At 38.9% G+C, this 17,592-nt stretch overlaps 1 protein-coding gene across 1 annotated transcript; it reads right to left on the reverse strand.

Moving 5' to 3' along the window:
* Nucleotides 1-593: 593 nt before the first annotated feature.
* On the reverse strand, nt 594-15,684 carry si:ch211-284e13.4 (insulin receptor substrate 1-B). The gene is made up of 3 exons (XM_039777542.1): nt 14,960-15,684; nt 10,177-13,308; nt 594-6,449 (listed from the first exon to the last, which is right to left on the reverse strand). The coding sequence occupies exons 1-3, from the start codon at nt 15,306-15,308 to the stop codon at nt 6,442-6,444; spliced, it is 3,489 nt and encodes a 1,162-aa protein (XP_039633476.1). The 5' UTR covers nt 15,309-15,684; the 3' UTR covers nt 594-6,441.
* Between the last annotated feature and the right edge of the window lie 1,908 nt (nt 15,685-17,592).

The raw sequence follows: 17,592 nt of genomic DNA on the forward strand, positions 1-17,592 counted from the left end.
GATTCACATGCAGGTTAAAACATTTAAAGCATTTTCTGTTCTTCATGAAGTCAGACCTGAAAACAAAAAAAAAACGAATTTTGTATAAGTCAGACTCCCAATAGTAACAACAAGCATGTAGGCCTAGTCCAAGTATATGACAGCGAGCCAGCATGCACAACAAACTGAAGCATCATTAAAATTATTTACACATTACCTAAAGTGACATGTAAATGCTGAAAAAAAATTACTGAATGAGTAAATGCTATAAATCCCCTTCCTCATATGGTGGCTGTTTAACTCTTCCACATTATTGACAGTAACAACTGATGGAATCCTGATGGAAATTTGAATGCAACCAAAAAATATTTGTCTTGAGTATCTACAGTATATGAGTCAGCATATACAGTAGGAAGGTTAAAGAAGGTGTCTTTGTCAGCTTGTGTAGCCTTTTCACACTTTGTTTTGTTCGCTCTATTAATTTCCACAAGAATGTTTGATTGCTATTTCCTTTATTGGACTGTATGTTGGCGTATTAAATAGGTTGGGAAAAAATGAAATCTGATTTTGTTTTATTTGTGTTGTTTTTGTAGTAAAAGCAAAGGCCCCAGGGAGAAGTGTAGGAAATCAGAATTTATTCCCTTACATTTTGATGCATTACTATTAATTGCAATGACTTATTAATGGGCAGTAGCAAGTTATTCTCTTGGTGATTTCATGGAAAAATATGCTAGTCAAACAACATCACTTTGTTGGTATTCACCTCTGAACTTAAACAAAATACCATCTGTTTAAACAGAGTAGCCTGGGATTAGATACATGTGCCCTCTGTCCACAGGCTTATCCTTAAAAACTCAATGGCTTACAACAGTCTAGACTCACTTGACTACATGTTGCAAAACATCATCAATGTAGACTTTTATGTTCAACAGACATGCAGTCATTAAACACACACAATTTTCCAATTTCTTATCACTTTGCCTTTTATCAAAAAAAAACAACATTGACGTTGTCTACATCACAGACAAGAATCATCAATATTCTGTTTTAAACAATTTCGCCATTAACAAGCAAAACTCCTCTATACACACTACAGTATATTTTACATACCTATAGTTCCTGTTCAGTCTTTTTGCATTTTACATAATTATCAAGTAGTATCATTAGCTTTAAAATACATACAATGCTCTTTCCATTGTAATTATAATCGCTATCCTGATTGTACATACAGTATCATTTCCCACAGTTAGAGTCTGATGAGCAATTCATCTGCCTTGTTTTCAACATGTTGTCACAAAATGTTCTGAAGAGATAACACAAGTCTCTGCATTTCATTAAATCAAAACACTTGGCAGAATTCTGATGATTCGTAGATGAGAAGCATTTTCCATACGACCGCCAATGTCATGAGAATGGAAACACTGCAGAGAGCCTCACGCTGTTAAAGTAGTTTTGAATACAAAACATATTGATATTTACCCAAAGCCACAGCTTTTTTTCGTGCCTTCCTCCTACGTCAGTAATATCCTGAACCCTTCTCAGACTCTCCAAGGTGCTTTACTACCAACTGTTAACGTCTGTTCGAAATTGAGATTATGAGGTACAGTCAGAGAATCTCACTAATCCCCAATTAAAAGAGTTACACTGAAGGAATAACAAAGAGATTATAAAAGATCACTTCAACAAAAAAGTAACACAAGTTATAAAAGTGGAACTAGTCCATGTAGTTGGATTTGTTATACAAGAGTTTGGCAATAAAGTTGTCAGTATTGAGCATAAACTGTTGGCAGTAGTAGGCTGTGCTCAATCAACATACTTTTTTTTTTTACTTCATAGGATTAAAAACAGTGACTGATAAGTGCCTGAAGAATTTGTAAAAACCAAATTAAACTTTGTATTAGTTTGGTGTCACGGATCTCAAGTGTGAAGCTCAGAGATCACCATACACATAAAACGTTGGCACCAGAAACACGTCCTTTGCAAAGGAAATGAGGGATAGGTGTTGCGCACATCTCAAATTGAATATCATAGAAATGTGTGGAAGACTTGGTTTTCCAGGAGCTGGTTTGAATTTCTATCTATGCACCGAGATAACTCAAACATAACTGGTTAATGACCAGACACCAGTAATCACAACCAGGCACTTGATTCAGCCCTCAACTCACATCAGAAAGGACACTCTGATGTGAGTTGAGGGCTGAATCAGAGTAAATATCTAAACCTTTTTACCTCCAGGATTAAAACACTCCAATTGTTTTGTATGTGTATCAGCGTGCAAGTGCAGTGAAGCATTTCATATCTGCCACAGGGTCAGAAATATTTGGTTAGTGAACTAAAAACTCAATCTAAATGTGGGAAAAGCTCCAGAGTCAAAAATACATCAAGAAAGCCTTCTTCATTTGTACCCTGTATACACACAGCCAGAGCCCTGGAATGGAAGGGTTTGGTCACTGCAATTAGTGAAGTGTTTGGCATTGCAACACCATATCCAGTAGACAATTTTGTTCTATATCAACACGTCCTGATTCAATATACAGTATCACTAATGTCACAACATGGCCAAACTCTCCACCAGCAGCTCTGGATACAGTACGCAACCAGTCATGAACTATAAGACACACTACCTTAAGAAAAACACTTAACTTTTTTTTTTTTTTGGCCCTGTGGCTGTCCAAGTGAAAGTTTTGTTGTTGTTTGTTTTTTTAAATCAGCTCGATGACTGATTTTGTGTGTCTACTCTTTGAAAATGATCTTTATGGTAGACCTTTGAATTGTTGACAGACTTTTTGGCAATATGTTTGACAGCAGCAGAATGGAATAAATGAGAAAGTAATGAGGCGTGAGCAGGAATGGCACTGTCTCATAGTTTCGACCAAGTCCCATGTTTGAATGTAGAGAGATAAAAAGAGAGAGAGAGAAGTAGCAATATTCACACCTTCTGGGAACTGAATCCACATCCAGATAATACGAGCAATACATAAGCGTGTTAATACTGTTTTAGCCCAGATAAGCAGTTAGACACTAGTCCAGGCTGCTGTGAGGAGTTAAAATCACCTCTTTCTATGATTGTTTTGGGGTTCAAAATATACTGCAAGTAAATTAGAGCACATAGTTCAAGTTCTGTCTAAGTAAGAACCTGTTTTATCAATGGTCAACTTATTTTATATACAAGACACTGGCAACTTCAACTTCAATTCATTTTTTCTTTCTGTAAAAACAGGGAAAGGCATTAAAAAATGATTTTACAATAAAATCTATACAATGTAGAATCCTCATGTACAAGATGTATTCTGCAAGCTTTCTGTTGCAGTGTCCGCTAACAATCACCTTCAGATGGAGGATGTTCCATCTGCAACAGGCCGTCAGCTTTTACCCTGAACAAGTGGATGCTTGGTTGGTAGTGGACAGGAGTAAATAAAAACAAAGAAAGTAGGGCCTGAAGTGGATGCGTCCCAGGGTGTGAAACTATGGAGAGAAAATATGGTATTTTTCTTCTTTTTTTTGGCCAAACCTCAGCTTGACGAAACAAAAGAGCGAGGGAGTGCTTACATTGTGGCTGAAGTGTTGAAGTGTTAGGCACTGCAAAAAAATAAAACAAGTTTTTTTTTTCATGTTTCTGATAAACACAGTAAGGCAATTTGATTATGGCTGACTGATAGCAATATAAGTGTCTTGTCTGTCTTCTGTAAAGTTCAACATATTTACAATTTGGACTCAGGAGGGAAACAACACTCTTTCCCTATTTTCACAACCCATTTTCAGATTACCTGTGTAAAAACAGCTACAATCAAAAATGAGGCACTTTATAAAAGAGTATATAGATATCTAGGCTATATAGTATTAATCATTATATGTATACTGTATATTTTATATACCATTGTAATGTGTCACTTTATATTAGAATTGTGTTAACTGTTATGCAAATGAGGAGAACAGACTGCATACTATAGTTTCTGTCATTCTACTTGTATACTGTAGTTTATACTAAAGTATAATATACAGTTATAATAAAAAAGCTCAGTTGCAAAAAAAAGCATATACACTTTGACTTTTTTTTACGCTTTTGTGCTACACGATGGTTCAAAATGCATTAAATAAGAATTAAAAAATAAATGTTATTGGTCAGAAACAACTCAAAGTGCTAGAACATTGTCATTTATACATTGGTGTGAGGTTTTAAAATTCAAATAGAGAAAAATATTGACGACTTCATTTGTGGGCTGTAGTTAGGGACTGTATGACAATTTTTAGGGTGGTATAGGCCTAGAGGCGATCAGAGAAGGGGGAGGGTTATGTTTTTTTTTTCTTTTCTTTTTTTTGGGAGGGCAGGGGAGCGTTTTTTTTTTAAACCTTTTCTCATCCCAGATTCATTCTCCCCCTGTGAGATTTATTGTATTTTTTTTTTAAATATAAAAGTTACATCACACAGATGGCTTTCATTATCATATTGAATGCTGCACTCTTTGTAACATCTGTCTCCAACATGCCCGGCCATGTGATTCAGGCATCCTGAAATTGATTGGGTGTTACAGTCATCCGTCAGCCTCATCTGATATATTGTTATCAGAAATGTGGGGGAAATGTGCTGAAGTCCAACAAACCAGAGAGCTTCCGTTGACCTAGCAGTTCTGTGTTAAAAAAACAAAGAGGGTAGGATATGTTTACCAAAAATATATTATTTTGTGGGCATTGGGATTTTGCTTTTCATAAAATTTAAAATAAGATTCAGCCCCCTCTCCCCACCCCAATCATTTGCATACAGTCCCTTAGCTGTTAAAAATGTTTTCAAAACCGTAGTATTCAGTTTCCCTCGCTAACAAGTTTGTTATCAGGTCCCCTCAGCACATCTCAGTGAGGACATTTACATACATACAACCTAATTATTGGTCTTACTGCCTGTTCAAAGCCAATTTAATTAAGCTGTTTACATGCATAGCAGAAGAATATTTGTTAATTTGGCCATTTTATGCAATGTTGCATACTGTGGTTATTGAATAAATGCATTGTTTATGCACCTGCTTTTATACAGGATATATGTGACATCAATCATGTTGTGATATGTCCTGCAGCAATTGAGCTGCAATACAAATACAGCGCACAAGAGTCCAATTATGTGGATCTTCTTTGTTTTGGTAAATGCAGTTACTGAAGATTTGAACTGTTAGTGTATATGTAAATACGGTCACTTAATAAATAACTATAAAATAACTAAACCATAGAAATGAATGCACCAAATATCCTAAAATACCATGGAGATGCATGGATTAGACTTTCATACTGGCACCATTTGCGAATCAGCCACAGGACGTCAGAGGACCTGTTTGGTTTGTGCGTAATCAAAGCTGAAGCTGTATAAACATGCATCCTGTGTGAGTGTGCATCTAAAGCTTTAGGGATAAAACTTAGTTCTGTGTCGGAACATTTTGAAAGGATAAAAAAAACAAAAACCATTGACCTCATCCCTCAACTACAACCTAAAGATAAACTCCTAGCACAAGTACAACAGTGTGATGTCTGCAGTGTGAAAATGAAATTGCAATATTATGATATCCTATTTAATACACTTTTACACTCTTCGGAATTTCATAAAGATTGCATAAGATGTGTGGGATTCTCACACAATCATTTTCTTCTTGTGAGAAAAACTGACTGAATACACAAATATATCTAAATTTAATTTATATAAAACACTTTCTTTCTTTGCCAATTCCATAAACTGTTAAACCTCAGAAATTAAGCACATTTTGAAGTCCGTCAGTGACACAAGAAAAGTGGTCAACAAGTATATAGGCTTTTTTTTAGCAACTGTATATAATAAATTAAATATGTTTACAGTGACAGCATATATGAGTGTATGAAACCACTGCCGATCTGCATTTCCTTCCATTTTGGGTCAAAATGACACCTGATGATCATTCAACTTATTACATATGGACAAAGGATAATATATATTAAAACTAAAACCTTCAGCATTCAAGTTTGGGACCCAAAAAATAAACACTCCAGAATGCAGCTGAGATCGAGTCAGCTGCCACTTAAAGCCTTGATTTACAAGACTTCAATAGATTGGCCCATGTACCAATCACAATGTGTTTTAAATTAAGATGCACAGATGGACTTTTTTGCCATAATGGCCACCTGAGAAGTCACACACGCCACATATCAAATTGTCATCCTTTATCTATATTATGTTAAATGATGATCAAATTTCATTTATGTTCAAAACGAGGCATAAACAAAACCTTTCCCTTACCTTGTGAGTGTGTGTGTGTGTGTGTGTGTGTGTGTGTGTGTGTGTTTGGCACACATTTGGTTGACAGATACAGCCGACGGGATGGGGATGAGTTTGTTTTTCAGTGTTCAGACTCCAGTGTACAGTTAAGTTGTGGCAACAGATTGGGCCACTCACAGACAGAGTTTGGAGCCGTCACATTGGCATCATGCTCAGATCCAAGATGAAGCTCAACAATCTGGAAGAAAAGAATAGAAAGCAGGGAGGAATTGAAATCAAACATTTTGAAAAAAACAAAGTTTTTTTTATACTGGTTACAATATATTGAAAACAATGTGTTTTTAAAAGGGTTATCCATTATTATAGTTTACTATAAAATATTATTATAGTTTACTATAATAATGTTATTTTTACATATTGTTCCATGGTAAAGCTAATTTAAGTCTCCCCACACCAAATGTTACAGTGGGGAAGGCAGTTTAGACTAGATTATAGTATATTCTCCATGGCATATTGCTTTTGGGTGCCTGCTGGCTGCTTGGGTAAATATCACATGACGCACGATATCTTTCTAAAAGGATTTTCTGATTGGAGTCTCATGCACACTGTTGCAGATGTCAATAATGTGTGCCTTGTGTGTCTGCGTCTCAGAGACTTATCAGTTCCAGGCATTTTTAACTGTTCCTTCTTTTCTAGGGAGCCACCTAAACAAACACTGCTCTATAGTTCTGATCATGTCAGCAGAATAAAGTTAGTGGCAAGCAAATATCTGGGTTATGATTATCAGCTTGGAATTACAAGTTTTTTTTTCTCTTGGGGTTTACAGAAGAGACAAATTGCCATTTATTTCAGAATAACCATAGGGAAACTCAGACATAAGTGCTTTTAAATCAACCTGTGGTTTGAGTAGCTGTCAGTTTAACCACTACCTCCATCCACTTTCAGAGTCAAGAGGTTGTCTGCAACCTTAACACTTTTCATCATCCATTATTACAATTCCATACTGTTTTAAAGAATGAAAAGATGCAGGCTGTCTAGTTCATATTCATTTTGAGTTTATGAAGCTTATCAGTGCTAGAACATAGTAGGCTGCAGTGTTGTTCACTAATAACTACTCATATTGCTGTAAGTGGATCAAATAAAGATAATTAACCATTAACAAACACCAGACAGCCTGGAGGATTTAAGTTATATCATTGAATTAGACTTTTATGTGTCAGTAGAACCGAGAAGTCTTTTTACACTTTGCTTCTAATGCAGATGTGACAGCGGCGATTAAAACATGGGGCACGAATAAACATCTTAATCTAATTCTGGTATTTTAATAAACATTTGATTTCAGTGTCTAAATAAAATGTAAGTAAAACAGGTGGAGTAATGTGATATTGGCAAAATCAGTGTTAACTGGACATTTGAGAAGCCTGTTTATTTGAGGTTTTATATGTTGCAGTACAGCCACCATCCTCCCTATTTCCAGGCTTCATATACTGTCACAAGTTCCCTTATTACAATAGGGCTGCAGTTAATGAAAGCGCAACTGTTTGTGTAGCTTCAATCATTAATCGCAGTGTGGAAAATTACATGAAAGAGTAATTTACAAAATAATAACAGAGCATTCTTTTCCTTGCTATGCATGTTGGATGCATGAATATACTACCCACAATTTAAATAATTAGGCAGTTATTATGATTATACATGTACATGTAGAGATTTAATAGCATTAGATAAATCAATCATGCAGATGTTGTAGCTGCTCTGAATAAATAAACTGCACAAGTTGTTTGTTCCATTTAGTCCTCTGATTAATATTTATATACTTGCATATTTACATTTTATATTGCATTGTAAAAGCATTTTATTTCTTAAGTATTTAAGCATTCTTCCATCAAAATGTACTTTACATTAATCATTAATAAATAAGTGTTATCTGTGCTATGTAAGGGAAACCTCAGAGCTGCCATGTGAAATCCTGCAGCCGATAGCACACCCACACATAAACATAAACACCTGGCCCGTGCTCTCTCCCCTCTACCTCCATTCATGTGAAATGGCTCATTACCAGCAGACAAATCAATTGGCTTTGCTCTCTGAACACCCACTTGTGATAATAAGAGACTCTACAGACAACCCACAGCCTGGAAACATAGTGCTGCCCTCCAGCTTGAAGCAAAGGTACACATCAAAAAAGGATGAAAGGGGAAGGAGTGACTAAGACCAAGACATGAGGTTTGTCTGTGGATTATGTATATCACATAAAAAGCTTACATCCAGCTAGACAAACATTACCAGGAATTATGTTGTTTTTCCTTTCACCTACTTTGAAATATATTTTTCACATTTTTTTTTTTTGCATATATGTATATGAAAAGGACAGAAATAATTTAAGAAAACATTTTGCAAGAGAGGTTAAATGCCAAAACTGACTTATCTATTAAACTAACTAAATATCAATAATCATACTTTAAAAAGGATAAGATAATAAAAATAATTCAAAGTTTCAAGACTATGCAGTAATACAGAATTGATAGAAATATACAATTTACATGGAAGTTTGTTTGCAAGTTGAAATGCATGACAATGAAATCCATTAAGTGTCTTTGCTAATAAAGTCCTTTTTGTGTTTTTTGATTATTGACAATTAGGGCCTCAACTAACAATTACTTTTATTATCGATTAATCAGCTGATTTCTTTTAAAATTATTAAAATTGTTTGATCTATAAAATGCCAGAAAATAGTAAAAAAAAAAAAAATCCTATCAGAATTTTTTAAACCAAAGTTAAGAATATCAAGCAGCTGGTTTTGAGGTATTCTGTTTACTATCATAGAGCACAAGAAAAATATTTGCAAATAAAATCTAGAACCAGGCTAATCGATTAATCAACTAATCATTTCAGCTTTAATGACATTGCATGTTGAATTAAATAAACATAATATTGACAGAAAACTGACCGTCATCAACTTGTTTTGCAATGAACAAATAGAAATGCTAAAAAAATGAGGGCTGCAACTAACAATTATTTTCATTATCAATTAATCTGCAGATCATTTTCATCATTGATCAATTAATCTGGGACTGTATGGAAATTATTATATATATATATATATATATATATATATATATATATATATATATATATATAATCTAAATATTGAAACATCCTTTTATAATTTACCAGTCTCAGGTGGCATTTTCAAATTCCTTTTTTTATCAGACCATCAGTCCAAAAACAGAAGATATTTATATTATTATCACATATGACAAAGAAAAGCAGCAAATCATCACATTTAGAGAGACTTTTGGCCTTCTTGCTTGAAAAATGACTGAAAGGATCAATCAATAACAAAATATTTGGAGATCAATTCCCTACCTATTGACTAATCAATGCAGCTCTACTGAAAATATGCTATTTCCAAACAAAGTAAAGATGTTTGTTATCTTAACTCTTTTTGATAAGTTATGAAAAGTCAAACAATCAAAGAGTTCATCAAGCTTGTCCTATAAGACACCTGAGTCATATTTGGTTGTTTTCCTCCTAATATAACCTTAAAAGTTTCAATCTGAGAAATCATTTCAGAAACAATTCTTTCTATTCTATATTCATTTAATTATTGCATTAATTGCTATGTTGATACAATTTAGTTAGCCTCATACATTGTCTTGCATTGTCAGTGTCCTTTAGTTGTGAGGCCAGAACTGACACCAATAACCTGATTGTCTACAAGAAGAACAAACAAAGGTGCCACTACAAACACTGCAACCCTAAACAAGATGTCTCAAACGATAATATCATAAAAGATGATCATGTATGGTGTCATACATGACAATGAAGCCTCAGCTGTAGAAAATCAGAACATTTTCTGAACACAAAATCACAGATGTTGATTGATTGATTGATGATTAAAATTGAATTTACTTTAATAGATATTTTAAGATGAGATTGTTTGCAGTCCAGGTAGCACTTACCTTGACCATCCTTTCTACTGTTCTGGTGTGCTCTCAGTTCTTCTGACTTATAGAAATCAATACTGGCATAAGTGTTGAGGCCGGAGCCAGCACTGCAGCCCATAGCGCTTCCGCCGATGTTGTAGGCAGCAGAGGTACGCTCCACTCCGGCTTGAGGGCTCTCCTTAATGGCCAGGTCCAGGTCAATATAGTTAAGGCCTTGTTCAGCAGATGAGGTTGAGGCTTGTGGTGGAGGTGTGGCAGATAAACTAGCTGCCTGCCTGTTCTCCCACAGTGAGCAATCCAAACCATGCCGATGGCTCGCCGCCTGGCTGCCCTCTGGGAAGATGGAGGTAGAAGAGGGTGGGTGGCGTGGTAGGGAGGGAGGTGAGTTAAAAGTCTCTGAACGGTGGCTCTGCCGTCCCTGGGGGTCACCTCGGACCGATCTGCTGCTCCGCTCAGGAGAATGGAAGGACTTGACAGGGGAAAAACCCAAGCCTGTCTCCTGATCAATGGATGAGGGTTGACCAGAGTGGATGGCAGGTCTCGCTGAAATGCTGGGATCTGAACCTTTGATGTCAATAAATGGAGTAGGGGCATCTGTTGGCATTGCTGCCATCTTTGCTTTTGTTCTGTACCCGGCATTGCCCTCTGCTGCCAGAGAAGAGGACGTGCTGTGTTCATGTCGGGCCTTGGGGGCAACAGCTGGTGGGCCCTTTGGAGCGCTGAATGTGGATCTAACAGGAGTCAGGGGCGATGAGGATTTCCTTAAATCCATGGTGACGTATTCGGCGGAGGTGGACAACGGAGCAGAGAAGCTGCGGGGAAGATTAACAGGATTATCATGGCAGAGAAGTGGTTGATTCAAAGGCCGGAGGGTTCCATGGATCACAGGTTGTCCACGTTCAGACCCAGAACGTCGCCCTCCGCCATACTTATTGTCCTCATTGAACACAATGCTGACATACTCATCAACGTTTTGAGATACTGATGACAGCAGATTCTCCTTCACCCTGGGCAAGGTGTTTGCTTTAGTGATGTCTGAAGACACACCCCTCCTTTGTTGCTTTGGGCTCTTACTACTTGATCCACGTTTTTGATGATGACGCCCATCTTTTTGTGTTCCCGCAAACTTGTACTCTGCTCCAGTTCTTACTACACTTAACCCTTTCCCTGCAGATATAAACTTGTCTTCCAGGCTCTCACTGCTGGCTGAGCTGGAGGAGAAGGAAGAGGAAGACATGGAGAGTTGACAGCCTCCTGCAGAGCCCGCTGCAATTTTGTTTCTCTTGCTGTATCCCACTCCCCCCTCTCTTCCAGCGCTATCATGCCTACTGCCGTCCTTTTTTCCTTCCCCTTTGTTTAGGTCCTCCTCAAAGCGAGTGTAGAGAGTATGTTGATAAGCTCGTGGCAGGGAGAAGTAGGAATTGAACATTTTTGGTTGCAGTTGGTGCTGTTCGGGGTGGGAAGGCGGTGTGCTGCAGGCAGAGCGGCTGCAGACAGGTGAGATATTCATGTAATCACTTGCAGCCCGGCCCTCCATGCTGGCCCTGCTATCCCACATGCCCAATCCGTGCAGGTCTGTGGAGCTGCTGCTATTGGGAGACATGACCATGTAGCCCTCTGTGCTGGGCTGGCCGATGTGCTGAGGGGGGGAGACACTGTTGTTGGGGGTCATGGCCATATACTCATCATCTGCCCCAGGTTTATTACTGGTGTCAGACATACCTATCGAGAGAGAGAGTGAAACAGGAGGAGACGTGACTCCAGGCAACATTGACATATAGCCACTATCCACGGCTGCTCCACCTTCCACTCCTCGCCTGCTTTTGTCAGCCCTCTTCATATTTTTCCCTACTGCATCAAGATCCCCACCTCCAACTGCCAACACCCCTGAGCCATGGTGCAAATCAGCTCTCTCTCGGTTAGCACTCTGCGACATGATGGCATATTCTTCATCATCCTCATCATCTTCATCTTTTCTATGTGTGGTCAGTCGTTCATGGGCAGCCAAAGGCAGGGAAGCCCTCTTACTTAGTAGTCTGCGCTCTGCCTCAGATTCCCTACTGGATGAGCGCCGCAAAATCCGTCGGCCTTTTGAGCGATGATGGGAACCAAGGAGACCCTCTCGCTGTCCCATCACTATATAACTGGAGGAGCCTTCTCCGTGATGTCCAGACAGATTGGGTACGAGCAGAGAGTGTTCCCCAGGACTGGAGCCATATTCATCTGAGGAGCCGTAGTCGCTCGGTGAACCTGAAACAGAAACTCTCTGAGAAACGCGAGGGTAGGAGCAGATCATCATGCCTCCCACTGCTGCTCCCACTAGGCCACACTCTGAGCCATGACCAGAGCTGGAGGAGAGACTCGGCGCCGGAGAGGGAGCAGGGTTAGGCGTGTAACGTGCAAGGCTGAGGGTAATCTTAGCAGGAGTTGGGGCCCTGGTGGGCTTGGGCCTCAGTGTCGGCGTAGTTGAACAGGAACCATTAAGACTTGGGCTGGAGCTGGCCCATGTTCCTTTGGCACTTGCTCCGCCCTCCTCCGACCTGGCCCCGATGCTGGCAGTCCGTGCCCTCGGAAATCCGTGGCGTGAAGTAGGTGAAGTGCTCGTGCTGCTGCCTCCTGTTCCAGGGGTCTCTGTGCGGGCTCGTCTGGAGAAGCCCACCTGGCTTGGTGGCAGATTCGGATGATGCCGACGGCTCGGTACACTGATGGGGTTTGAAGCAGTACCACCTCCACACGACGTCCCCACAGACTGAGATTTACTGCGCTGACGGAACTCCTCACTTAGGGCCTTCATGGCCTCCAGCAGGGTCTCGTGCATGTGCTGAGCCACCACAGAGTCATCCACCTGCATCCAGAACTCTCCAGGGCCGGTAATCGCTGAGCGACCCACCTCAATGAAGAAAAAATTCTCTGAATGGCCACACCTGCGAACATTCATCAGCTGCAACACCACAGCTGCCACATCAGAGTTGAGTTTGACAAAGTTGACCGTCTTGTCAGTTAGGCACAGCCGGTAAATGCCCACTAAGTTCCTGGCATGTCCAAGACCTTTAGGCCAAACCTTGACCTGCCATACTTCCTTGAAGGTTGGAACAGGAGATGGAGAGCTACACTCTCCACTACTGCCATAGTCTTCAGGAGTTTTACCTAGGAAGACAATAAAAAAGAATAAATAAATGAACAATTAAGGCATTTGATGACTAAACATATAGATGCATACATCTGTTAACACTCTAAATTTACATGAAACACAACCTGTTGAAATTTTTATCAAAGCAAAAATTATAAATAACAAATAATAATAATATAGTAAAACGTCATATCTATCATTACTAAATTGATACATGCAAGAATCTCTACTGTCTGCCAAGCAACAGTGCTGAAACTAATTCATCTCCTATCACTTTTAAGCTACAGCTCTATAATTAATTAAGTCTTAGGAGGGAGGTATAGAATGCATCTACTGAAAAGCAAGCATGCTCAATTTTGAAATGATGAATCATAGTTCAGTTCAATGCCAATTACATGACAGAATACAGCATATTATATATATATATATATATATATATATATATATATATATATATATATATATATATATATATATATATATATATATATGTATATATGTGTTTTTGTGTGTGTTTTTGTGTGTGTGTGTGTGTGTATGTATATATATATTTTTTTTCTTTTCTTTTTTTGCCACACAGTTCACTGAACAACCGACAGCTTTAGTGGTTTTCTCACATCTTCAAGAAAAAATATTTAATTTATAAGATAGAGATAATCCCCACTGATATTAGGCCAACTATAACCCAGTATTAATGTGTTTCCATCTGAAATTGTGCATCCATATGCACATTATAAACAGTAGCATATACAGTAAAATACAATGGAATTAAATTAGAAACAGTGTATTGTCGCTGTCCCTGAGACACAATCTCAACAAAATGGGGGCCTGTACTCTAACGTGTATTTTAGGGATCCACAACATGACAAAATTAAAGCTGAGCAAGCCCATCAGTCTCAACAAACTGAAATGCAAAGAATAACACGTAGGGTGGGTGGTGGTGTTCAGCTCCAGCATAAGGATAACAACGTAAACACGGGGATAACCATCAGAAACACATTTTCCAGTGAGAGCGCACTGGCGAAGCCATCTCCTCCCTACCAGCAGCACCGTGTAACACAAATGTAGGTTAGGCGAGTGGCAGTCAGAGCTGTGCAGAAAAACAAAAACACAGGCTCCAGCGGAGTGCACTACGATAGGCTACTACTATATGATGCATCCCTTGGATGGTTGCTATATGCCCACTGCGCCATGCAAAAACACGGTCGTATGAAATGGGCTGCATTTCAGTCAGAAAAGGCGAGCATCTAAATATTATTACATATAGATGATATTTGATAGGCTATACCAAATTACATTTTGCTGACAGAAAATGATCCGCAGCATTTTAACGGTATTAAACCAACGCTTATTAAGATTTTGCAGCACAAACACAGCACATGCCGCCCATAGCGTGTTGGTCTACCCCGTTCAGTCAGATCCACCTGCCTCTTGGTTAAAAACACACCGTCCAAATTGCATAATTTAGACTGATTTATTTAAACCAAATGGGTAAATGAGTTGCAGCAAATTATTCAAACAATTAGAGCCAGTGATATATACAATGAACAATCAGGAATGGCCGAGCCAATATAACGTTAGTGTATGGAGAACAAACAGCCTAAAGCAGAATATAGGCCTTATGCAGACACAGATAGTAGAAACCACATCACACTTTTCATATCTTACAGTTGCACTGGAGGTCCAGCATTGCTTGGTACCACTCATTTTGGACCTCCTCGCTGTCTGCGGCGATGGCAAAGCTCTCGCTGCGGGAATAAAGGACTATCATGTGCTTGTTCTTGGAATCTGCCCGCTTGTTGATGTTGAAGCAAGTCTCCAGGTTCAGGACTTTTTTGGGCACAGGTGATTTACTGCGGAATTTCTTCTCATTCTCATAATACTCAAGTCGAGCAGGACCATGCTCCGAGGCCGCCCTCAGCACGAAGAATCGCCGGTGCATTGATTTATGCTTGCGGAGATAGCCGCTTTTCTGCACATCTTCATAGTTCTGCGGCTCGGCTGCTTGGTTCTCCATGGCCAAGACAGGCTGATAAATATTAGAAGCCAATAATCTCAGGAAAAAAATCGAAGCCCATGTGTACACATCATTAATCCATTGCAACTACATCCTTCGTCCTCCCCGAGTCCACATTTGAGTTTCCAGCATGTCTGCAAAGGCTCATGATGGGAAAATCAGCCAAACCATGTTTTGGATCTGGTATCATACTGTGAATCCAGCAGCTGCAGGAGGATCCGCGCACCGAGCGTGCACAGCCGCCACCTCTGCAAGTCCTGCAGCCCAGCCAGAGCCCAGCCCAGTCCTGCCTGATCAGCTCCAACCACGGTGCAGTTCAGATGCTTGAGGACGTCTCCTCCACCTGTCTGAGGTTGCCTACAGTCTATACCCTCCACTGTCAAGCAAGGGGAAACAAAAACAGATCTCCCGGGGAGAATTTCCAAAATAAAAGCAGTGTTGAATTGAATAATTCTCATCTACTTATCCATTCCTGTATTTTTTTCATTACTTATCATGGACAGGGACAGGGTGGTAACATGGCAAGTAGAACTAGCACAACACAGGTGCAGGCGTTCTTAACCAACCTCACCAGCTCAGCGCCAACTACAGCGAGTCCTGGATTTGTCCAGTCTCCTAAAGAGAGGAGAAACTCTCTGTAGCCCACCCCAAATGAGTTTCTCACTGTCACAGTGAGTAAAGGTCAGAAACTCTGGGGTGTAACAACATTTTTGTCACTTTTCTACAGGCCAATAATCAAAAAGGAAGCTACTACTACTACTACTACTAATAATAATAATAATAATAATACCCAAACCAGCAGTAATTATTTTAACAAAGACAATAAAAAATAAAATAGCAAGATTGAAGTCTACAAAACAAAAAATAAATTTTCTTTTAAAAATAAAAAAGATAACAGACAGTTATAATGAAACATATTACAGCAGCATGTATTTGTTTGCTTTTGTGTTACATTTCTGTAACAATGTGGGCCCTCTGCTTGCATTAACTGATCATTCAGAGTAAAATCTATCCTAATAGCCATAATATTGCCTTATTATCAACCACAGCTTCATAAAGTCATGATTATCTGTAAAAAGGAGGTCATTAGTCAATAAAGCATCTGTTTTGTTGTGACCACAACCCAATATGCTTTAATTGTGAAAGCCAACTAGCTATGTTTCCGGTCTTTGCCTAGCTCTCTCTGGCTGACTTGACTTCATTTAGCTTCTGATGGACTGGCACCTCCAAGCCGGTGGCACTCAAATGCCAGGGGGGCTTCAGGACTGATGGGGTACACAGAGGAACACGGTGTTCAGCCGGGGAAGATTTCATTTATGATCATGCGGACGATCGGACAGTTTATGTCGTTTACTTCACCATTTATTTAGGGTTTTTTACCCTAGCGTGTTTGTGAAGACGAGGAAAACAACTGCAAAACATTCTTTTTTGAAAGGTCAGGGCTTATGCAGCTATAGGCCTCACAGATTTTAAAGTAGTAGCCCACTGTTGAAAGTTATGCATTAAATGCATATGTGCGTATTTTACAGAAATACATGTATGGGCATATATAATAACTCCCTAGACACTATGAGAGGGATTTAGGACTCTAATATTATAGTGATATGAAAAATAATGTTTTATGTATTATGGTTTTATCAGTGGCCATTAGTTGATTATTCGTTTTCAGTTTTATTTAATTTAAATCTAAATTAAATGTAAAGATATTTCAACAACCAATTGGGCAGCTGCAAACTGATTGTCTGGACCATAAGTTGCAAGACATCCTAGGCTGAGTTGATAATAACATGCAGTGTAGCATTCATCCAATTTGTGATAATAATCACAAGTAAAATAAACTCAACTGTATCCTAATACATATAAGAGGCATTAAAAGAACCACAGCTCCTCAGAGCACATACTATGGTAGTGGTGGTTATCCTATTAATGTGGACTGAGGTTTTATAATTAATCATATTGTGATCCATAAAGACAGAATATTCACTGAATAATGCCACATGTCTATGATAGCTTAAACTAATGTATACCCTAGGCACACATAACTACACAACATGGACGTTTTGAAAAGGCAAGTCTCTTCGCACTGTAGATACAGTCTGTGGTTCAAGTCCCAGGGATGTGATTGCATCACCAAAGTGTAGAAAAGGTTTGGCATAGAAACCTGTCAAACTGATCAAATTGTCCTTATAGCAACCTCTGATAGTGGCAGAAATAAATATTGCTTTTGAGCTGACATTGTGCTCAGGGCACTAATATCACTTGTAGATATTTCTGCTAGCAGTGC

Source organism: Perca fluviatilis, chromosome 16 (genome assembly GCF_010015445.1).
Source record: "Perca fluviatilis chromosome 16, GENO_Pfluv_1.0, whole genome shotgun sequence".
In the NCBI taxonomy this organism is placed as follows: Eukaryota; Metazoa; Chordata; class Actinopteri; order Perciformes; family Percidae; genus Perca; species Perca fluviatilis.

Coding starts and splice junctions, on each gene's coding strand:
- si:ch211-284e13.4 (XM_039777542.1), bottom strand. CDS start 15,308: ATGGAGAACCAAGCAGCCGAGCCGCAGAACTATGAAGATGTGCAGAAA. Junction 13,309..14,959: donor GCTGGACCTCCAGTGCAACT/GTAAGATATGAA, acceptor TTGTCTTCCTAG/GTAAAACTCCTGAAGACTAT.